The sequence below is a fragment of the Epinephelus lanceolatus genome, chromosome 16 (genome assembly GCF_041903045.1).
Source record: "Epinephelus lanceolatus isolate andai-2023 chromosome 16, ASM4190304v1, whole genome shotgun sequence".
Lineage (NCBI taxonomy): Eukaryota > Metazoa > Chordata > Actinopteri > Perciformes > Serranidae > Epinephelus > Epinephelus lanceolatus.
In genome coordinates this window covers 36,676,095-36,701,349 of record NC_135749.1, presented here as the reverse complement: position 1 = coordinate 36,701,349, position 25,255 = coordinate 36,676,095, and the positions used below count along the sequence as shown (strand labels likewise).

General features: G+C 39.6%; 1 protein-coding gene across 1 annotated transcript in view; it reads right to left on the bottom strand.

Annotated features, from left to right (window-relative positions):
• Window positions 1-25,255, bottom strand: part of LOC117263020 (venom phosphodiesterase CdcPDE) — a 90,114-nt gene that overhangs the window by 52,409 nt on the left and 12,450 nt on the right. The window contains exons 3-6 of the mRNA XM_078176048.1: window positions 17,563-17,697; window positions 17,287-17,412; window positions 16,346-16,406; window positions 9,069-9,166 (exon numbers count right to left, since the gene is read on the bottom strand). Coding sequence (XP_078032174.1) covers window positions 9,069-9,166; window positions 16,346-16,406; window positions 17,287-17,412; window positions 17,563-17,697 — 420 coding nt within the window. The remainder of the gene's footprint in view (window positions 1-9,068; window positions 9,167-16,345; window positions 16,407-17,286; window positions 17,413-17,562; window positions 17,698-25,255) is intronic.

The window sequence follows — 25,255 nt, the reverse complement described above, 5'->3', positions numbered from 1 at the left end:
AGTTATGCATTTAAAAAAACAATCCTGACAGACAAGTTGTTGTTACCTGTTGGTAGCTGACTTTCTCATTTTCCTTAGAAAATGTAATTCTGAGGAAACTTGACTTGTTTTGTCTTGAAGACGTTTTGTTCTCTCATCCAAGACAATTTATTAGTTCAGGAGTGATTCAGAGAATTCGCCAGAAGTGAGACATCTTGAAGGCCAAATACCAAACTCATCGGACCAGAATGCAACCTCAAATAGGATACAAACCCATTTATATTGAGTTAATAGTTGGCTGCTGTGTGTCAAGGTTAACTGCACCCGGCGGTGTCAGGGGGAAACGTGGTGGGACAAGAACGAAAGTTATGGTGGCAAAAGTCCAATTAGGGCAGGCGGAAGGGGTGGTGGATGGGTCCGACAAACCTCCGACTTTCAAGATTATAAAGCCAAACCCTGTTCTTTTTTCTGAAACCTGACGACTTGCATTAGTTGTTGAAGGAAAAAAAAAAGTCAGTTTGCGGTGTTGTGCCGACATAGGGCATTTATTTTGAAAGTGCAAACTGTGCATTTCCTCTGAAAACAGAAGTGTATTTTAAAAGAAGACAATTTATGTAACAGGCTGAAGTTGACTCTGCATCCCAGAACATCAATAACCAACGCATCCAGGGTCCCTTGCACATCGTATCTGTACGTGCAAAGGCCATGACTAAACATCAATATGTGACGAGGTTGGAGTGAGAACGTGTTGATTTCATTGAGCTGTGTGCACTGAAAGTGAATGTCAGCACTACCTTTTGAGATTAAGTTCAGTCGGACTTGTTTCAACAAACTAATGTTTAAAAACAGAAATATAAATTTTAAAAGGCATTCATGATTTTTGTAAATGTAACTGCACCGGTCCAATAAATAATGGCCACGCATCATACAGATGTCTTTTTCTGATTTATTGCCGCCTTTCCTTCATCAGACACCGTGAAAACTACAAAAAATAAAACATATAAAAATCAATGAGTCAAAATATACATCTGTCAGTCATTTTACAGTCTCTTTAGCAAGTGTCTATAATTAGACAGGCCCAAACAATTAAGTGTATCATGCTAACATCTGTTAATAGACAGATCCCAGTCCGTGAACACAGCAACAGAAAATATCAAAAGTATAAAGGCATTTCAACAATATTATGCACAAATATGACACAATTGTGCGCCTCTTGAACCATGCAGAATGATGTTAATTTAGGCCGTAGCACTCTGTTCCTCTGCAGCCACACTTGGCTCTTTTCTCTGCAGGCATGTTGTCTCTTTCTCTGCTGCCTATTGTTTCCTGACCCATGATGCATCAGGTGTGCCCCTCACAAAACTCTGTTCATTTGCCCGTGACATTCAACTTCAAAATGAAACTTGCATTCAAAGGCACTGGATTTTTAACCAAACATTATTTTTAAGGTAGTGTATTTTAGTCCAGTTTTCAATTAAAGTTACCCTTTTTAAACAACTTATTTATTACATTTTAACACATTTTAATGACTGTATGAATTCAAACATTGATTAATTTTTACTGAAAATATAAAAGAAACACTCCAATGAAATCTCTGCAAAACTGTCCCTCAGACAGTTACAGTAAATTTCACACATTATTACTCTGTTGTTGAAACTGAATTGCATTTGGTGAAGGTTGGAGGTATGAGGTTTTATTGACACTTTATGGATCCAGTGAAGTTAAAGGATTTAGTCACAAGCTCTTCTTTATACTTTTCATTGGTTAAATATTAAATATTTAAACTGATGGTTTGTTTTGCTTTTTTATCTGTAGTTTAGAAATGTTACGGCAATTCACAATAATACTGTAAGTTTGGGTCCCAGGGAGACACTAAATTTCTCTTTGGGGTCTTAAGATAAAAAAGTTTGGGACCCTGCATTTGACTGATGATTAAAAAAATAAAACTATTTCGTTAATTACTGAGATTCTTATTTTGAATGCACTCTGAAGAAAGACATTTGGAAACAGTTTCTGCAGCAGCTGCAGCAGTGGCGAATTACGTGTCAAGTTTTATCGTTCCAGTTCATTCAAATATTGTACAGAAATGACATGAAAACAAAGGGGAAGAGAGGCAAATCTTATAAAAAAAATAATACGTCCTTTGGATAGAATTGGTAAAGAATTTGTGAGGGGAATGCAAATTCACTGCCTGTTCTTTCCTACTAGAAACCCTTAAAGGGATAGTTCGCCATTTTGAAAATTCGCCTATTGCCAATGGTCATATGAGTAGGTACATTACCTTTAATTGTCAGTGCCTGCTGTTCTGAGATCGGTGAGACAGAGCTGAAATGGAGGTGAACGGTACAGCCCCCTCTCTCCCTCAGAACTAATCAAATACACCATCAAATGACTCCATAATGCTCTAGTGGACAACACATGGCTTGCGCATTCCCCACGCTATGAAATAATAATGTATAATTAAGTAACATTACGACACATGAAGCAAATACTCGGAACTACTTTCTTGAGTAAACCACTGGGCGGAGTGACACAGTGCGCACCTGAGACAGTGCTGTAGTTATTGCTTGCAGCCTTGCATTTGCGGTATCGTCAGCTGGACACACCAGAAAGTTTGAGAAAAGTTTACAGAGTGTTGTTGTAAATCATGGTTTACACATGTATTGTAAAAGGTTGCAGTAACAAGCCGAAGACATGGAGCAGAGTGAAGTTTCACGTAGTACCAACCAAAAATACGGACAGGATGAAACAATGGCTATTTGTGCTGGACATCGACCCTAACACGCCTGTGGAAACGGTCCGGAAAATGTTTGTTTGCTCCAACCATTTTTTACTGGAGGACTACGCTGAAAGGATGGAGCACAGAAGCTCAGGAATGGTTCAAACTCCTTTCTTGAGAGACACTGCCATACCTTCTGTCGGCATCACAACACGAGCACACGTGGTAAGTGATCGTTGTGTATTTTGCTCAGCAATCCCTCTGCTGTAACGTTACCTCTGTGTTGAGTAACATTAGCCTACAACCCAAGCATGGTAAATAAGGCTAAAATGCAAATGTTGTTGTGGTTATGTTATGGATAAGTGCTTGCCCAGAGCATATAGTGAAGTGACTGGCATTACTTCTCATTGTTGGGAATAAACAGACTGCTAAGGAACATTTTATGTTGTTGTTCCTTCAGGAGTTGTGGTGATTTGTGAGTGTGGAGTTAGCATGTTCTCCCCGTGTTCCGGTGATTATTTTGCGGCGTACTCTCGTCCCATCCCACCATCAACATATGTATGTAACATACAGTCACTGGCCACTTTGTTAGGTACACCTGTGTAATTTAATGCAATCAAGTAGAACGGCTTCCGGTGCTGACACGCAGACACACCGATGCCAAACAACGCTGATAATAGAAGTTAAAATAAGGAGTTTAAAGGACTTTATTCAAAGTATATACTCCACCTACACTGAGAAATTGACTCAAGGGTGCTTTATCTCCCGGAAGCGATCCTGGAGAGGTAAGAAGAAAAGTTGAAATTGTCTGGAATGTCTCATCCATAGGCAAACAAATCAGCAAACAGCTGAGTTGAATGTCGGTGGTTTACGGAGCAAGATCAATACAACTGCTGAAATGGCGAATGCGCAGCTACTGGAAGAGTTACAAAAAGTAAACTGCAAAATTGACGACCTGAAGATAAGCTTTGACAAGAGGCTTAATAGTAAGGTCGACAGTCTGGAGAAATCACTGGACAAGATGCTGACGGAAAACCAGAAGCTGTTAATGGTGGAAATGGAGAGATGCCGGAAAGAAATGAAAGAGGGACTGGACTTGGAGACTGGTCGCCTGCAAGCGCGCATGGAGGCACTGGAGCTGAAGATACCAGGGGGGAAACATCCACCGCGATTTGAGTCTGCAGTGTCTCTCATAGTTTATGGCCTGCGCCAAGAAATCAACGAGAACATATTGGAGAAAATTAATCTGATGTTCTCCAAGGGTCTTGGCAGTGACATCCGGGCAAAGGAGGCGGAGAGGATGAAGAAAAGAGGAGACGCGCCTGCTGCTGTTAGGGTGGAATGTAAATCAGCAGAGGACAAAGTTGCAATCCTGAGCCCGAAGCAAAAATTGAGAGAGCAATCACCCTATGAAAGGGTATATGTGAAGTCTGCCAAATCCCACACCGAGCACCTGATTGAAATAAACTTTAAAACCATCTTGAAAGAACTGCCGCAAGGAAAGGATTACTTCGTAACGGGGAACGGCAGGCTCGTAAAGAGAGATGATGACGCATCAGCGGGAAGGAGGAGAGGGGGAGAGAGGAGATCCCAGAGTCAGAGGGGGGGCTATTGAAGGCCCCCGGAGTTGGCGAGTACTAAACAGTTACGTGACACAATTCACTTGTACATTGGAACGTAAATGGGTGGACAGTCAATAATTATGAACTTAGAGCAGCTATCTTACAGTTATTAGATGCAGATATTATTTCTCTGAATGAAACCCACCTGCGAGGAGATGACATTATTGACATGGACGGATATGTATGGTTTGGAAATAATAGAATAACACATGTGAGAGCTCCCAGAGCGTCGGGTAGAGTGGGGATTTTTGTAAGATCATCATTATTTTCTGAATATAAAATTGAAATAATTGACAAATCTTTGGATGGCATTATTGGTCTGTCTTTTGAACATAGGACATCTGAATACTGTTTTGCTATTTTTTCATGTTACTTACCTCCAGAATTATCCCCTTGGGGTAGAGATGCATTCTTATTTTTTTGTCATTTGTTAAGTCAAGTTTATTTATACACAGAAATGGATGCTATCTATGTTTGTGGAGACTTGAATGCTCGAATAGGAGGTCTAAATTATTTCATTCCTGATATTGATAGCATTCTACCACGAATCGCTCTGGATGATTATGTGAATAAGCATGGTGAATCATTGCTTGAATTTTTAAGGGACTCTAAAATGTGTTTGATCAATGGTAGAATCTTATCATTGGATGATAACTTTACATCAGTATCCACAAAGGGTAAGGCAATTGTTGATTATATAATTACCCCTTTTGACTGTTTGGAAAATTGTTTCGAGTTTAAAGTTTTAATGGCAGCTGAATTGGCTGAAAATGCTGCATGTTTTGATTTATTTATTTATTTATTTAGGAGACTGTTGCCATTTGCCAGATCACTCTCTGTTGTTTATGAAGTTTTATGTTGACCTTGTAAAGCTAGATCCTGAAAATAGCTCTTCACATATGCAACCTACTCAAAAAAGGATTAGGAGAAATGTGCCTGAGGCCTTTCTAAACTCCAACATGGCTCATGCAGCAATGGAGAAATTGATTAGTAAACTAGAAGTTGCTGCCCAAAAGCAGGACGAATTGGATAAATGGTACGATGAATTATGCAAACTGATCCACACAGAATTAGGGAGCAGGGATAAAAGCAAAATAGATAGACCACTCAAACCATATAGGTCACATAAGCCATATTGGAATCAAGAACTAGGGGCTTTGTGGTCTGAGCTGAACAGTTATATTTACATTCTGAAAGTAGATGCCATAGAAAACAGTGTAGAATTGTATTTAAAGGTAAACAACATGCATTCGATAAGAAGCTTAGACTGTATAAAAGGAGGTACCAAAGAGGCTTATCATTAAATCTAGAATACATTCAATCTAACAACCCTCAATGTTTCTGGAGTAAGATTAATGAATTAGGTCCCAAACGTCACAGGAGAATTCCTATGGAAATATGGCAAGGCCAAGAATTGTTCTCTGATAGGGAAAAGGTGCTTGGGGAATGGGAGAAGGGATTTTCTGGTCTGTTCTCAGGAAATGATATAGGTTTTGATGAGGAATTTTATGCTGAGACATGTGCACAAAAAACAGAGATGGAGGGCCAACATATCAAGAGTAATAATGTTTTGAATAGAGAGGTGACTAGGGAGGAGGTCCAGCAAACAATTGACATGGCTAAGAGAGGAAAAGCTTTTGGTATTGATGAATTATATAATGAAGTGTTGAAATCCCCCAAATTATTTGAGGTCCTGTATGGTTTGTTTAAATTTTGCTTTGATTGTAGTATTTTGCCTTCCACCTGGCTTAAATCCATTATAAATCCCATCCCCAAGTCTATAAAAGATGACCCAAGGATGCCATTAAACTACAGGGGTATCAGTTTACTTAGCAAGGTTTATAAAATGTATTCCTCACTTTTAAATCGTAGGCTGATGGCATTCTTGGAACATAATCAACTGTTAGAAGACGAGCAAAACGGTTTTCGCAGGGCAAGAGCCTGTATAGATCACATACACACAGTGTGTACTGTAATAAGAAATAGAATTTGGGAAAATAGATAAACTTTTTCATGTTTTATTGACTTTAAAAAGGCTTTTGATTTGGTTAATAGAGATCTTCTGGCATTCAAGCTCCTTAAAACAGGAATTAACGGAAAATTTTATTCTGCCATTCAGTCTATCTATAAGGCACCGGTGGCCTGTGTTAAGTTAAATGAATTTTATACAGAGTGGTTCCCTACTCCCCTAGGAGTGAAGCAGGGGGATTCTTTATCCCCAACTCTATTTGCCATCTTTATTAATGATCTAGCGAAAGAAATAAAACAGCTGGAGTTGGGGATAACATGTGGGGAAGTGAAACTGAGCACCCTGCTTTATGCAGATGATTTAATATTGATGGCAGAAAATGAAATAGATTTGCAAAAAATGTTAACATGTGCTGAAAAATGATGCAAAAGATGGCGCCTCTCTATCAATCCAAAAAAGACAGAGATTATGGAGTTTAGAAAAGCTGGTTGGAAAAGAAGTGAATTTCAATTCTGTTTTGGTGATAATAAACTCGAATATACTGATAAGTACAAATATTTGGGCCTTTTCCTGGATGAACATATGTCATTTCTACATGGGACATCAGTGTTAGCAGACTCTGCCAGCAGAGCCTTAGGAGGTATCATTGGGAAAACTAAGACTTTAAGAAATATGGGTTATGCTACATATAGCCAATTGTATCAAGCATGTGTTTGTCCTATTTTGGACTACTCCTCTGGAGTGTGGGGGTTTAGACACTATAATAAAAGTGTAAGTGTGCATAATAGGGCACAAAGATACTTTCTAGGTGTCCATAAATTTGCCCCTTCATCTGCCGTTAATGGTGACATGGGATGGGTACCGTGTGAGGTTAGGTGGAAGGTAAATATGATAAACTTATGGAATAGAATGCTTGAGCTACCGGATGACAGAATGGCGAAGAAGATTTTCATGTGGGATCTCTCAGTGGAAGGAGAATGGGCGTCTGAGATGTATGATCTGCTTCAGGAGCATGGGCTTCAACATCTCTATAGCCACAGACAGAGAGTGGATGTGGGGATGTTTAAAGAATTTGCTATGACAAAATACAAAAGTAACTGGCTGGATGAAATTAATCATAAACCAAAATTACGCATATATTGTTTGTTTAAAGAAGTGTATGCTTGTGAAAGATATATTATGTATGATTTATCTAAAAGCCAAAGATCTCTGTGTGCTCAGTTTCGCTTTGGGATATTACCGCTACATATTGAGACAGGACGCTACATTGGAACTGAGGAAGATCAAAGATTATGTCACTACTGTGAGCTCGGTGAAGCAGAGAATGAAACTCACTTCCTGCTGTACTGTCCATTTTATGATGACCTAAGAGAAACACTCTTTGACAAAGTGTCAACACATGTAGGTCTGTCCCAGGATAACCAAATAATTAAATGGTTATTTGATGATCATATATTTGCAATATCTAATTATATCCACAAAGCGTGGAATAGAAGAAAACAGGCAACTTATGCACACAGATAGATCGTGGCTCTAAAGATTGTCCTTTTTATTTTATTTTATTTTATTTTGTTTTATTTACTTTTGTTGATCTTCATTCACGGCTTGTGTATATGTCATGTTCACTATGTTATGTTGGCGTGATGGCACTGGAAAGTGTTTTGTTTAAAATGTGTCTGAATAATCCCATGAGGGATGGGCTGCCTTGGGGCAGCCAGACACAAAAATAAAAATTCATTCATTCATTCATTCATTCATTCATTCATTCATATACCATGATTTTTTCCCCGAAGCTTATAAATTTTCGGTTATTGTTGACATCCACCAGAAAGTCCACCATGATCTTCTTCTCAACAAACTTGTTGTTTTGATGACGGGAGTAACTGCACTAAACATACACTGAAATCACTCCGCCCAGCAAGTACTGTATGTCTGGAATGTAGTTTCGGCTGTGCATTTGGCTTCACAACAACTCTGTCTCATAATATTACATTATTATTTCATAGCCTGGTGAATGTGTAAGCTACAAGTTGTCTACAAGAGTGTTTTGGAGTCATTCATTCTCGGAACCCATCGGCTGTATTCAGCGTCTGACTTCCGGCAGATGGCGATACAGCCTCTGGGGGCAGACCCCCGATTTTTTGGCATTCCGGTTTGAAAGTAAATATGCTGAACCATTGTGATGTATTCAGAGATTGCAGTGACGCCAATTATGTTCCGCCTCGTTAGTTCACTGCACGGACCATTTAACCTGGCAACAGCTGCAGCCAGTTGGTCAATAACACGTGGACTACAAACAGCCTACAACCAGAAACCAGGGCTCTTCCGCTCTTCTTCCGGAGGCAAGATCTCCGGGGTTTGCCTACAGACTCTACATTCACTGAATGTAGAGTCTGTATAGAGACTAGGAGTCATTTGATGGTGTATTTGATTAGTTTTGAGGGAGAGAGGGGGCTGTACCGTTCACCTCCATTTTGTGCCCTGAGCAGTGGGCAGCTCTGCCCCACCCATCTCAGAACAACAGGCACTGATGATTAAAGGTAATGTACCTACACATACAACTATAGGGATTACGGCAATAGGCGAACTTGCCAAAAAGTCAAAGTGTCCCTTTAAGTTCCTAATAGTGAACAGGCATATTTGAGGTCTTTGTATCTTTGTACATAAGAGCTACTAGTTTTCCCTAAGATATATTCTTTTCATATTTTGCACTTTAGAACATGATCATTCAAAGTGCATAATATGTGCGTAATTAGTGCGTAATATGGTTGATACTAACTGAGTTTGTCCAGAACAGGAATGAGAGCGCTCCATGTCTGCAGGTACTCAGCCCGAAGTCCATCCAAAGAGACGAGGAGCAGAGGCTGGCGTTTAAAGCTGTGATGGTGAGAAAAAAAAGATTCCATCAGGAGGAGGGGATTAGATTACAGACAAAAACATACAGTGAGGAAAAACAGAGTACAGCTGCTGACGCTGGACAGAAACAGGAGGTTTCAGGAGCTGACTGTTGATCATTTTTCACTGTAGGAAAGGGATTATGTGACAAAAACAAAAAATTGCACATTCAGTTTCACTCATTTATTATCATAAAGGGTAAACCAGCAGCACATTGCGGTAAGTACTGAAATCTGGAGACATTTCCTTAAAAAAGAAAATTGCTGTAAAAAATATTTTTAAAATTCTGAGACAGCTATTTGGTTGGCTGTAAGCAGGAGTGGACAGGGACAAAAAGTTGGCCCCCACTAACCAGCCACAATCGATCACACAAATATAACTCATAACAACTGTCAAAACAATGCATTAAAAAAATAACACCAATTAATCATGGTCCTCGGTGGCCTTTGACCCGGTGTGTCATTGAATGCCACAGTGACTTTGTCATATAATGGAGGCAGACGAGAGGACACTGCTTGGACCCATGGCTGGAACAATTACATTGAAAAAATGGCCAGATGGAACTGTTGATAGGAGCACCATTCTCTGCAGTTACTGCAGTAAGGACTTTTCATACCATAGGAGTACTGCAAGCCTGAAATATCACCTCAACGCAAAGCATTTGGCAGCAAACCCAGAGGTCCAAGCTAGCATAGCCTCTCATGTTAGCGCTAGCTGTCAGCCTCGTCAAGCCACGCTCAACCAGGCATTCAGATGCAAACTGAGTAAGTGTGTCTATGACCATCTTACTAACTCCGTTACAAAATGGACTGCAGACCAGTTTGGGTAGTCAAGGACAGGGGGACAACTGTGACCAAAAATTCAGCAGCTTTAATATGATACATCTGCCAAAATTAATTTGAATTGAAATTTTTTAAATCCTTTCACAGCAGAAGTTGATGTATGTGATTAATTTAGATTAATTAATCACAGAATATGTAATTAATTAGATAGATAATTTTAATCACTTCACAGCCATATAAATCATATTATATAATAGGCACAGGCATGACAACATCTATGTTACAAAGACTATGCCCAAAAGCTCAAAGGCTTACGATAAAATTACCTGCTGATGCCAATTTGTGTAATGATCGTAACTCTCCTGCATGCCTGCTCACAGCAACAGAGAAGAGAGAGGAGAGACTGAGATACTCGGCACGTCAGCCCACAGGAAGTCAGTGTGCCTGATGGCCAGCCCACCCCTGCCCGTGAGCTTGTAAATGTCCAGCCTGGTCACCAGTAGAAATGATGGCATTGTGCGTTTCTGTAAACCACTAATACGTTCCATTTGCACGTTTCATACGTGTCATACCAGCATTTCTAAAGTGGTGTATGGTGTGACACTTAGGCAAGACGTGATGCTAAGCTGCAGACCACTGCTGGAGACCAACAGGCAACCAAACTGGTTGTTTTTTGACGAGACATTGCTGCATTTCCACCAAGGATTGTGACACCAAAACTGCATATTTCAAGCCAAAACACGATCTTTTCCAAACCATAACCAAGTAGTTTTTGTGCCTAAACCCAAGTACATGTTAACTATAGCACTGTTGAAACATATAGTTTTAAGGTATCCATTATATAATAAAAGTTATCTGTGGTTTGCAGAAATGTACAATGCTAACATTTATTCTGGCTATTTGGTTGGAGTGCCTCTACGGAAGAAACAAGGACACAAATGTGTTCTTGTGAGTTTAACTATATTCTGTGACTGTGAAAACATGCCAGTTATGAACAAGCAGATTGACTGGCCTCCAGTATTGCATAATGCACTACCAATAAATATGTCCCGCAGATCTCAAGAGCTGGCACTGGACACTGCACTGCTTTGGGTTCTCAGCAACACACCCACCAAGTGTGAGAATGATTGTCAAGAAAGTGAAAGGAAAAGAGACGCCCTCCATTTTAGTTAGATAAATGGAAGCTGATTACTCGAGGCAAGAAAAACTACTCAATGTGCAAATTCTGGTCCTTCAATCAATATCACTTGGCAGTCAGTTATTGCATTTATTCTTGTCATGCCAAGAAAAATAAATGTTATAAAACAATATCCTTTCAGTTATAGGGCTCTATACAAAATTCCAGCCCCTTCTCGTTCAAAAGTTGTCAAATACTGTCACTTTGTCAGTGATTTCAGAGACACATACCATCGCCAACAGTCACCTTTCGTGGTGGTATGAAACACCATTGATGCCAAATGTAATGCGATGGATGGGGCTTTTAATTGTGTTAGGACAGGCCACCAGTCGGCAGGATGGCACCTGTTGCAGCAGTATGATATGCTGCTGGACGGCGTCAGGTTTAAACACTGCATGTGACAACACAATTATAAGGAGCTGGAAAATCTATAGTAGGGGTGGGCGATATGGCCCTAAAATAATATCACAATATTTCAGGATAGTTTTGCAATAATGATATTTGTGAGGATATGACAAAATTAGTTAAAAAGGTATTATTAATTAAAGAACATAGAATTGCAAGAAAATATAGTGATATAGTTTTACAGTTTGCCTTCAAATATTCAGTAAAAACTAAAGAAATGATCTCTCATTTCTTTAGTTTGTAAACAACAGCAGTAACTCAGAGTGAGGTCCAGATTGTGTATATTAATAGTACAACCAGAGCTGGGTAAGGGTTACTTTAATAGTGATCAAAGTACTTTACTGCGTTACTTTTTTGAAAAGTAACCAGTTACTTTACTGCGTTACTCCCTGAGTAAAGTAACTCAAGTACTTTCACAGTACTTCCAACGTTACTCCCTGAGTAAAGTAACTCAAGTACTTTTAAAGTACTTCTGAGTATTCTACATTTCCTATTGGGCAATGGACCACAGGGCGCTAAGCCAACATTTTTTGTCTCCAAAATTAAAGTTATGGACCACTTGCCCTTCACTGAGATCCAATTCTCCCATCACAGCCGTCACTTTGACCAGTAGAAACACAGAACGACCTGCTGCCGTAGACAACTGTAGCTATGACAACAACACCGCAGCGTTTTTAATATTTCAGGCACTTTGTCAACCAGTGAGTACTGTCATTAGCATCAAGCTAGCAAACAATGTTACGTCCTCATAATGTAGACGGACATAAAGTACTAACATTAACAAATTGTGGCGGGGCTTTTACTCACCACGACTGCAGAGGCTCCCAGCTTCATTTGAAACAGACTACATTATAGATGGTCCGTTATTTATTAATCCCTCTGTGTGTTTATATATTTACTTTTTATCCGCTCCCGTTGTCTTTATAAAGTTAATGCATCGCGCCGTCATTTTAAACTCAACACTTCCTGAACTTGTTTCAAATTAAATGCCCCTTATAACCTCGGCTGAGAGAATCCCCCCATTTCCTAAATAGGCTTTTATTGTGAAACATTTGTAGGAACTTGTGGCGGATGCAGTAGCTTGAATGTTTGCGTACGGTACTTCAAATGTAGCTCCTGCCACCTGCTGACGCTTTTAGGTGACTACAACAACATGTCGGCTGGCACATGAACAGACACAGTTCTGACTCAAATAATAGTGGAAGTAATAAAAATAGGACAAGAATAACCCGATGACATCACACACGTCTGAAAGACGACCGGGGATAATTGGTGAGTATCATCGTGTAGTGTGTCATGTCTGTCGGCCAAGTCACGGCACAATTTTATAACTTCACAATCGTGTAATGTGACATAGTGACTTTCAGAACGGGCAGAAAAGTCGTGTAGCATGTACCAGGCATAATGCAAGTCCTGAGTCTGACCTGTCTGTCAGCGAGTCCTCCTCCATTTATTGAGTCGTGGGGATTTTACTGACGATCCTGAGGAATGTTTTAGACTCCACCGTAGACAATGGCAGCATTTCTTCTACCACGTAGCGAGCCACAAGCTTCGTGGCTTCTTTCAGACTGATTTAACGTTATCTCCATTATTAGAACCAAAAGACAGTCGTTGCTGTTTCGGAGCTGAAGGACCAGCTTTCTAAAAGTAACGGAAGTAACTGATGTCTTGTTTGAAAATGTACTTAAGTATTTGATTACTCAAACAGCAAACTAACGCATTAGGTTACTCGTTACTGCAAAAAGTTATCAAAGTACTTTGTAACACGTTATACCCAACTCTGAGTACAACTAAATAAAATTTACCACAAATTACACATTTAAACAGTTTTCACATACAAAATATGTACCCTGGGAAATATATATATAAATCAACAGATGATTTCCTTCTCTTTCAGTAAAATCCTAAATGATTGTGCTGTTATTTTTTTCCCACTGGACCTTTATGCTCTGCCATTTCTCCTCTAATAATCACACTGTCACCTGTGACAGGCTGTTATGCTACTGTAGCTATTGCAGATTACAAATTGCACACACATATATTACATTACCAAAGGTTTGTGACAAAATCATGTGATGACACACACTCCTGAGTTTTCTCTGAGTCGCTTAAAGAGTCTGAGAATTAAAACATTCAGGGTGCCACAGTTTATTCCAAACAATTGAACCCCGCTCCTCTGTTTGGAACCATGGTAATAATTTCACTTTTAACCATGCTTGTTGTTGACATGGATAACAGTTTGACACCAATATGCCGACAAGTTGAAATATCGCAAGTATCTCGATTTAAATTTTTCATATCATATTAAAAATTATATCAGTATTATTGTAAACTATATGATATGGCACATCCCTACTCTGTAGGGCAGGTGGGAGGGGTGGTGGATGGGTCCAACAAACCCCAGACACTCTTATTATATGAATGTAGAGCCAACTGATGACATTTATTTCTAAACCTAACCACGTGGTTTTGTTGATGTCCCAGCGTTGGTTGTGGCATCCCTGAAAGTCAACAGCAGACGCAGGAGGATACCTAGTGTATAATATGAAGACGTGAACGTCCACTGACAAAGCGGTGATATGTGATGACTTAGAATGAGAACTATTGAAAATTCAGAGCTTAAGAGTTGTCTGCACAGCACACGGTTCTCAATATGGAGATGGCTGAGCCGGTGGCTAGCAGCTAACGGTGCTAATTCCACAAACAGTACAAACAACAGCAACACTGCTGACAGAGCTAACTGTGTTAACCTGGGGGAAAAAAGAGGGTGAGCGCAACATTTTCATAATGATGCCGTCCTGTTATCAGTAATAACCACCATATGAGCGCAGTTCAAAGCAGCAAGCGATGAGCCAGCTAGTGGTAAACACACATACACTAACAGGCACCTGCAGTCAGTGCTGGACTGGCCATCGGGCATACTGGGCATTTGCCCGGTGGGCCAATGGTAATTTTGGGCCGGGCCTTTTTCTTTTTTTTTTTTTTTTTTCTTAGTCATGTCATGATACCTATTGGTACACAAAACTGGTAGATCGGCCCATTAGTCATGATTGATTCTGGGCTGGACCAATTACAGCCAAGGGCCGATGCCCCCTCCCACTTGGGCCTCGGCTGCCAGTCAATCAATCATACAGAGAGAGAGAGGAGATTGACAAAACTGAGAAGAAACTCAAAGGAGGTGCAGAAAAAATAAGAGAGAAAAAGAGACAAGCCCTTTAGGAAGATGCTGCCAAATGTGTTAAAATAACACAGATGTTTGCTGGCTATGGCGGAGCTTCTTCAGTGGCAGCATCAGTGACCGCACCCGCACTGGCATCCAAAGCAGCCGCAGCAGGTAATGAGGTGAAGGGGAGGCAGGAGGAGGAGACCCGCGGCCGCCGCATTATATGACGACGGCACAGGCGGTGCGACTGGAGGGGAATTTGAACTTCAGGTAAGAAGTGATGAACAGCAGTCTACCTGGGTCAGATATGAATCAAGTTTGGTTGATAGTTTATTTTCGTTGTGCTTGCTAACTCTTAACACAGCATAGTTATGAGTAGGCCATTTAACAATTTAGCTGGCTGTTGAGCAGCATGACGGGGTTTCTCTACTGCTGGGCTGTTTCTATGATGTTATACTAGTGATGGTGATCTTAGTGCTTCAGTAACTTTATTTTATTCATTTAGTTAGTTAAGTATAGTCTTTATTAGTTAGGTAGTAAAATATTTCAATGTCTATTAATTGATATAAGTGCACTATGCAGTAATTCTTTACTCTGAAACAGCTAAAGCTCAACAGAGCAAAAATGTTCATGTAAAACCAAATGATTAGGCTAGTATTCATCATAAACCCACTTGCAAATATAATTTAGATTGAATCAAATTAGGATTTGCCAGAAGATGTGATGCTGCTCATTAACATAAAAGTGGCTTGGAGTTAAAAGTAACTACTTAAATGTATTTGTCTTTTATACATAAATATCCTCTTTATTCTAGATAAGTTGTGTTTTTATCTTATTGTTTTTTTTACTGACATGTAACAGCAAACTCTTGTGGACAATAATTACCTGTATTTTGTTTTTATTGTGGGCATGTTTCCATTCAATTTAAAATATCCCTTCACTTTTTAAAGGTTGCCATGTTTGAGGAAGTATTATGTGTTGCTGTGCTGTTTATTGATGTGGTGAGTACATAGTCTATGAAAATATTACTAAATCTGTCATTTATTCATTTTAATATTCATCAATGATCATGTCTCACCTCTGTTCCTCAGTGTCCAATTTTCAGGATCCCATCATACGTTCATTGTTCAGGAGGTTCACTAGACCAAGCAGCCTTTTGGATTCCTCTAAGTAAGTACTGTATAGAATAATGGGACTGGGAGGATGGTGTAGTTTTAAATTTATTAGACAAGTACATATACACCAACAAGACAGTGTACAAGCGGTGTCACAAGAAAGTTTGTTTTCATTCATAGTCTTCATTGTCTTTCCATCAATACCTGGTGGGCCGGGCTAGGCTCAAAATGCCCGGGCCGATTTTTTGTCCCAGTCCAGCCCTGCCTGCAGTCACACTAGCATACCACAACAAACCACAGAGACGCTTGAATTACAACACACAGAGATGGAGCTTAACCTTATTCTCTGCTTAGAATGCCATTACTCCACTATGTCCTTACATAGCAAATAGTGGCTATATTAATTCTGTGACGCATACAGAACTGGTTATGTGATAATGATAACTTGAATGTGCTCTCACCAGAGCAGTAATCTTGATTTCTGATGATTAATCTTTCACATTAATTATATATTCTTACCCTGGTGGACATGTGGGGGTCAACAGGTCATCACACTGGTCCTCCACCCACTCTTTCTCTCCTACAACAGGGTGGAAAAAACACAGAGCATTTAAATAGTCACATTAACAGTCACATTACATTTCAGAATCTAAGCATTATTAAATCAAAGCAACCCCTGTTGGTTAAATAGATGTATACTGACAATCAAACACTTTTGAACTGGTGTCTCTTCCAATTTTGTATTCAATTGTATTTGGAGAATGTGTAAGGAGAACTCAGACAGGTTTCAGACAATATCTTTACCTCACACATAAACACAACACTTAAGATAATGAGGTGTTTGACCAACACCAGCAGCAGCAGCAGCAGCAGCAGCTGTGAAATGTTGTTTAGCAGCCAGACTGTAATCTCTCAAGACAGATTCTGCAATTTACATTGTAGAAAGGAAGAAAAAAAAATCCTTTATTTTTTTAATTTTTATTTTTTTTTAACCGATGGATTTCCAGATTGGCCAGACTGCAATAAGCTATATTTAAAAAAAAAAAAAAAAAGCATCAGAAATGACTCGGGCTGTAAAGATACCAGTGAAAATATCACTTACTGAGCCCCATCCTGCTTGATAGACCTCTTTAAAGTATAAGCTGTGGTTTATAGTCAAAAGAGGCACTTAGAGGCAGAAAGGAAGTATGTTTAAATCACTGTTGAAAACAGTTAACATCGGCACATCCTTTTGTCTCTTTTTATAGCTTGAGAGGCTGCTCTCAACAGATATAAACATTTAAAAAGTCAAAAGTGTTTAATCATTCCCCTGGATAACCAATATGTTGCATGCTGGAGTTTACATAACACCAATATTATTCTTTAAAAGTTTCTTTAACAGCTTTTTATCTCACCTAGCCTTGACGTATCTTCATCTATCGTTTTTCATGTAATTTCCCACCCTCTGTTTTAATCCTCACCATGGCAGACATGTTTGTAGTTTGTGCAGCAGTCTCCTGCAGACAAGCAGTTGTCAGAGCAGTGACATTTGCTCTGCGTCAGCCTCTTCTCTCCACAGCGCAGCTTCGTGCACTCCCACTGCTCAGCTGAAGAGAACAATTACAAAGTTAGTGTGCTGCACCCTGTTCCATTCAACCAAAGGTAGAATCATTTTTGGAGCATCAGATAACCCAGCTATTACTGGAGATGTTCATTGTTACACAAACAAAATTAAATGTCAAAAATCAGTTTCTCACCGGGCACAGTGCAGATGTCGTAGTAATCATAACAGCAGCTGTTGCTGGCTTCACAGTTCATGTCACATCTACAGCCGGGGCTCTCATCATTGTACGGCTCATAACATCGATTCCTACAGGATGTATGGGGGACGACTGCGACAGAAAGACAGGACGACACTTTTTTTTACATTTTTATCAGTGGTTTTGGCAGGGGTCTTAAAAGTCACACACATGCGAGTGATGGTCACAGGTGAAAATTTTGCACTAGTTTTTCAACAGTGTTGGGTAAGGGTTACTTTAAAAGTAATCAAAGTATGTTACTGCGTTACTTCTTTTTTTTAAAAAAAAAGTAACCAGTTACTTTACTGTGTTACTCCCTGAGCAAAGTAACTCAAGTACTTTTAAGTATTCTACATTTCCTATTGGGCAATGGACCACAGGGCGCTAAGCCTACATTTTTTTGCCTTTTTGTCTCCAAAATTAAAGTTATGAACCACTTGCCCTTCACTGAGATCCAATTCTCCCATCACAGCCGTCACTTTGACCAGTAGAAACACAGAACGATCTGCTGCTGTAGTCAACTGTATGACAACAACACCCCAGCATTTTTAATATTTCCTCTAGGGATGTTACCACACAGAGTAAAAGGGGGAAATGATGGTGTGAAACAGCAGAGGCACTTTGTCAACCCGCTGAGTTAACGTTACTGTCATTAGCATCAAGCTAGCAAACAATGGTACATCCTCACGGTCAGACATAAAGTAATAACATTAACAAATAGCGGCGGGGCTTTTACTCACCACAACTGCAGAGGCTACCAGCTTCATTTGAAACAGACTACATTATAGATGGTACGTTATTTATTAATCCCTCTGTGTGTTTATATATTTACTTTTTATCCGCTCCGTTGTCTTTATAAAGTTAACACATCGCACCGTCATTTCAAACTCAACACTTGTTTCAAATTAAAAGCCTCTTATAACCTCGCCTGAGAGAATCCCTTCATTTTCTAAATAGGCTTTTATTCTGAAACATTTGTCAGAACTTCCTGTGGAAGACACAGTAGCTTGATAGTTTACGTATGGCGCTTCAAATGTGGCTCCTGCCATCTGCTGACGCTTTTAGGTGACTACAACAACATTTCGGCTGGCACATGAACAGACACACACGCCATGAAAGACGACCAGGGATAATTGGTGAGTACCAGCGTGTAGCGTGTACCAGGCATAATGCAAGTCCTGAGTCTGAAATATGTCTGTCAGTGAGTCCTACTCCACCTATTTAGACTCCACCGTAGACAACGGCAGCATTTCTTCGACCACGTAGCGAGCCACAAGCTCCGTGGCTTCTTTCAGACTGATAGGTTTAACGTTATCTCCGTTATTAGAACCAAACGACAGCCGTTGCTGTTTCGGAGCTTAAGGACCAGTGTTCTAAAAGTAATGGAAGTAACTGATGTCTTGTTTGAAAATGTACTTAAGTATTTGATTACTCAAACAGCAAACTAACGCGTTAGGTTACTCGTTACTGCAAAAAGTAATCAAAGTACTCTAACGCGTTACTTTGTAACGTTATACTCAACTCTGTTTTTCACTAAATTTGCTCAAGGGAGTTTTTCACCATGTAGAGTATGGTGCTCACTGCTGATGTTAGTGGTCTTGTTGACAATAAAACATTCCCATAATCATGGCTTGACAATAAATCCTATGCAATGTTTTTATTTGGGTTAGAGGCAGTAAGATCACAGATATAAACAACTCTCACAGCAGCTCACTGAGGAATAACAAATGTACAACTGATTAAAAAAAAAGACGTGTGTACACCGCTGTGTAACATCACCTTCTTTTAACACACTCAGTAAGCGTTTGGTAACTGAGGACATTAATTGTTTCTCGAGGTTCACAGGGTGGCTCCCCAGTATCTCCCAGATTTAAAGACAGTCTGTGTTTCAAAATGGGCCAAAATCCAATCTGAACTCTGCAAGACATTAGTTTCTTCAAAATGGAGAAATGCAGACAGGAAATCAATTAGTGTTTGACCTTCTCTTTCTGTTTCAGTCAGTGTGTGGTTGGGATTCACTGGACCACAGATGATTTGTCATTTGTTAAAATCTAAACTGGACATGTGAGGATTTTCCTTCTGGGCCTTGCTATTGTTGTCTGTTTTTAAGTCTTAGCATAGCATATCTGCACTGCCTTCTGTAGCACTTTGAGATTTCTCCTAAGACTCGGCTCTTTCTCCAGAGCCTCTTACAGGCTCTCTGCTCCTAAACCTCTGAAGTGGTAGGACGTAGGCAGGAGGACCTGCTATGCCCTTCCCCCATTTTCTCACCCCTGCATGCCCACAGCAGGAGCAGAACCGGACCAGAGAAGTTAGTGTGCCAAACACAAGGTTTGCAACTCACTTTCCAGCAACTAGGAGAACCAAGTTGAGTTATACCCCAACGTTTAACTATGCAAGGACATCGAGCAACCAGCCTCCTCTGATCTGCACCTTTAGAACAAGGACACAGCAAGGACTGCACCTGGTACCACAGTTCTTTCTAGCCTTCATCTGCATCAAACAAAAGCAGTAGTCCACAAAGCAACTCTTTCCTCCATGAATTGAAGGATTGGTGATGTAACAACTGGGCATAGCGTCACTGCAGTTGTACAGGCTAAGGAAGACTGTTTAACTTTGTCAGTTGTGATTTAATAATGTTTATTGAGTTACTGCTGTGATTGTGTGCAGTTAGGTTATTGGTTAGTTGATGTTAGTTTGCTAATGCTTTTCACAGAGTCTTGCATGCAACTAAACATCTTTTGTACTAACCCAGACCCTTTTGCAACACATACTGTCTCACATACACATACTCACTAACAAATTGGTTTTCAACATAGCTACCCTGAAAGGGACATATCAAAGTTCCCACTTCTTTTCCTTTGTCTTTGTCCTGACCACAGGATCAAGCAAACCTCCCTGATCTGAAGCCATCTTTGATTAGGCCATCTCGTAGTTCTCTGTTGTCAGCCATTTTATTTTGCAGGCCAGACGGCCCATTGTTTCAAACACCCACCTTTCGTCTCTCTCTCTCTCTCTGAGGCACACACACTCACACACACATATATACACCCATGCTTGTATAAAGTAAGTTAGGATTTGTGGGTTTTGTTGCTTTACTTTGTTTATGAATAAGTATATATTTGGAATCATACCTGTTGTCTGTGTAATACTGCACAAGAGTGAATGAATTGTCAAGAACTCCTTCAACCTTTACCATTAATACGGTAATTTTGGTTATGGTTATTGATTTAATTATTAATCAAAATTCCAACTTGGTATCATTAACTGGCTATCATTTTTCCCTTTTCAGAAATGGTGTCCCCCCTTTTCTTGTCTGTTTTGGAATTAGAGTTGTATTTTTATTTATTTTTAATTTAACCTTTATTTAACCGGAAAAAACTCTTGAGAGAGTGTCCTGGCCAAGGCAGGCAGCAACACATGTTACAGACAGACAACACAGAACAAAAATACAGAATAAAATGTACAGCTCTAAAACAAGCAGTAAAAAACACAAAATAAGATTACTACAACGAAAAGCCAAAAAGTATGTTAATATATGCTATAAGTGAACCACAAAAATGCCAAAAAGGGCATATACACATGATTACAAAGACCAGCTAAGATACACTGTGACACTGGCATATAGAAGATTGTGTACAAAACTTTAAGTCCTTCTGCAGAAGATTCCACACGCTTTCCAAACTCTGTGCATGCCCTCAGTAAAGACAATAAAAACATGTTCTGAAAATGGAAAGCAGAGCCATTTCACTTTTTTGTACACAAATAAGTAGGCAAAGAATAGCTTTTCTAAACAGGAGAATGCCAAGTTTGGGTTTCTTTCACCTATGTCTGGATTCACCTTTTAAACTACCTGCCTACTATCCAAAGAGACAACTGGAACACACCTGGTTTGTAAATTAAAATATTTAACTTTTCTTTTTTAAAACTAGGTTCTCAGTTATTAATCTACTATTGCTATTAATGTACAAATAAAGAATGAGGCTTGTTTTCTGCAAAAAAGACCAAAACTAACAATGTGTCTATAGTTCTCAGCTCCAAATCATGGGTGTAGTAGGAAAAATTGATACAGTGTTGAACACTGGGTCACCTTCATTCCGATGTTGCTCAGGGGCACATGGAGCTAAAATGGTTCGGCTGCTCCATATAAAATTACCTAGAAGATCTGGGGATCATGGGTACTACTACTACTTCTGCACTTTGCTGCCCATAGAGCAAGCATATTAGAGCCCAGCTGAGCTCTGCCTAGTGTGACTGAGCAGCTAACTTCCACTGGCCAAATGGCTAACTTTCAGTTTAGTGCACTGTGAACTTGAATGGGGATACAAAGATTTAATCTTATGGCTCTTTTAGACTTTCCAAATGTTATTATTATTTATGAAAAAGACGTGGCAGTAATGGAGTGTGAGACTGGAGTGTATGAGTGTCTGAGTTGTGGGATTTTCCATCACAGATAACTTGTGTTGTGTTTGGCTCATCTGTCTGGAGGAGACACACCTGGTTCTCATACTCAGTTGTGTGGGTTTAGGTGATCATGACCGATGGGGAAAACAAATGATCTCATACCTGTTGCAAAAGTAGATACTAGGAGAGTCAACACTATATCACATGCCTGTTTCAGAAAGCAGGTCTGACAAACTCTCAGTTTAACCCTGAACTCTAAGTTGACTAACCCTAAGATGGAAAACTTCAGTTTCAGAACAGCTGGTTCAATCAGCTCTTTGATACGGAGTGAATCAATAAGGAGATGAAACAGCATGTCTGGCTGTGTCAGAGATAGGAGACAGAGACAAACTCTGGGTTTGTTGAAGAAAACCAGCCAGTTAACAGGTTAGGTTCACTCTCTCTGTCTGACTCTGAAAACCCACAGTTAACTTCATCTCAGGGTTAACTTCACTATACCCGCTTTCTGAAACAGGGCCCTAGTTATATATTAATATAAATATTACCACTTCTCTCTGAAATATAACTTTGTTCTCATGAAACAATGCCTCCTTTTCTCACAATTACAGCTTCAGTCTAGTGATTTAATGAATCACGTTTATTAAAGAATTTGTGTCAAAACAGCCACCTTATATTTTATAGTATCGTTACATCATTCATCATGTGAGCATGTCAAAAACTTGGGTGTGATTTTGGATGCTGATCTTAACTCCCAGAAACACATCTCTAATATTTATAAGACTGCCTTTTATCACCTTAGAAATATATCAAAAGATAGATGCTTCTTGTCTCAGTCAGACTCTGAAAAGCAACCACTGGCTCTAGATAGGGAGATTAGTGTTTTTGCATCAGCCATAGTGAGCATGTCCTCTGTGTTGAGAGCATTGAAACTATTTTTTTTTTTTTTTTTACATGTAACTGCTTTATTCAGTGTTTTTACCATTTTAAATCTGTTTGTTTTAGAGAGGACAAGACTTCTGTGGATAATTCACCTCCCAGTAAAAGCCTCCTGAATGTCTGGATCTTAAGACATTTAAGGTATTGGGCATAGGTAGCAGCTCCTCAGCCACGAGAGCATTGAAAAAACATACTTTTTTTTTTACGTGAAACTGATTTATTCAGAGTTTTTACTGGTTCAGATCCCTAGGGGTCTAACTTATAAAACAGTGCATACTAAAAATGTACATATGGACAAAAGCCAAAAATGGCGTGCGTTAGAAAATATTCGTCAATTTCTGCAATGGTAAAATGGACCTGCATTTGTATAGCACCTTTCTAGTCATCCAAACACTCAAAGTGCTTTTTACACTACAAGTCACATTCACACACTGGTGGTCTAGGTGCCACCTGCTACTCAGGTTTTTTTTTAAACTCACTCAGCCACTGATGGAAGCATCATTGGGAGCAATTTGGGGTTCAGTATCTTGCTCAAGGAGACTTCGACATGCAATGTTTATAAATGAGACCCAAGGTCTGTTTGTTTTGGAGAGGAAGAGACCTCTGTGGATAATTCAGCTTCTGGTAAAAACTTCACGAGTGTCTGGATCTTAAGTTATCAGAGAAAAAAAGTGAACACACATTAGCAGGTGCTAGGCTAACAGCCTATGCGATGTCCCAAACAACGTTGGAGAAGTCACTGATTTTTGTTTTTTTAACGTGAAACAGCTTTATTCAGTGTTTTTACCGGTTTCAATCACCAGATTCATTTGTTTTGGAGAGGAAGAGACCTCTGTGGATAATTTGGCTAGCGGTAAAATTCTCCTGAACAATGAACACTGAGGGAATTCTAACCAGGAGAAGTTTAACCTCGTTGCAACCGGCAGCTGGTTCCACTAAAGCCCCCTAAATCTCATGCACTGTTCCTTTAACAGAAATGTAAAGCTTCTTAAACTAGGTCAGAGTATTACTAGATATGTTACAACCTTATTATATGATATTACTCTTTTTTAGTTAAAATGACTGCAGTGATGCTGTGACTTAGACAACATATTTTCAAAAATAATTGTTAACTAAATATAAAATAAATATAAAGTTCTTCAAACATTTAAGATTTTTAGGTTAAATTCAACTCATGACAAAAATTAAAAGTTCATTCTCATAATAGGATGTCTTATTCTTAACATTCTCATAATAGGATGTCTTATTCTTAACAATGGCTGATGGCCAGATATTTTTTCCACTGTCTGTCACTGTTGGTTTTGCAGTGGTTCAGTGTTCAGTACTGACACGTCCCGGATAATCCTGTATTTATGTTTCACTCATCATCTTCCCTGTATGTCATCCTCACTAAAGGTTTTGTAGTTTTTTGTGGGAGGGTTTTGACATCGTATGAGACACGCTCATACGTCACATTTCAAGTCACCTGCTGAACTGGAAAATTCTGTGCAGCCAGCAGAACTGAGGAAGCCTCATCATCCACACAAGATGACACAGCAGGTCCTGTAACCTCTGACTTACTGCTACACGACCACATATTTTCAAGGAGTAAGAATTTAGGTTTCACCAAATTTGAAGGATAATTGAGATGAAACAGGTTGTAATAAAACCCGTACAGGCCTAGAGCTATCAAACATATGAAACTGTTATAAACTGGTGAAAGCCTGAACAGACAAAAACCGAGAAGGACAAACCTTTTCCTCATGTTGATGCAAATATTTTCATACCAATAGTTTTGATTTTGATCAAGGTTAATTCTTGGTGTCATAGATTCAACAAGGTGCTGGAAACATTCCTCAGAGATTTTGGTCCATATTGACATGATAGCATCACACAGTTGGTGCAGATTTGTCGGCTGCACATCCATGATGAGAATCTCCTGTTCCACCACATCCCAAAGGTGCTCTATTGGATTGAGACCTGGTGACTGTGGAGGCCATTGGAGTACAGTGAACTCATTGTCATGTTCAAGAAACCAGTTTGAGATGATTTGAGCTTTGTGACATGGTGCGTTATCCTGCTGGAAGTAGCCATCAGAAGATGGGTACACTGTGGTCATACAGGGATGGACACAGTCAGCAACAATACTCAGGTAGGCTGTGGTGTTTAAACCATGCTCAGTTGGTACTAAGGGGCCCAAAGTGTGCCAAGAAAATATCCCCCACACCATAACACCACCACCACCAGCCTGAACCGCTGATACAAGGCAGGATGGATCCATGCTTTCATGTTGTTTATGCCAAATTCTGACCCTACCATCTGAATGTTGCAG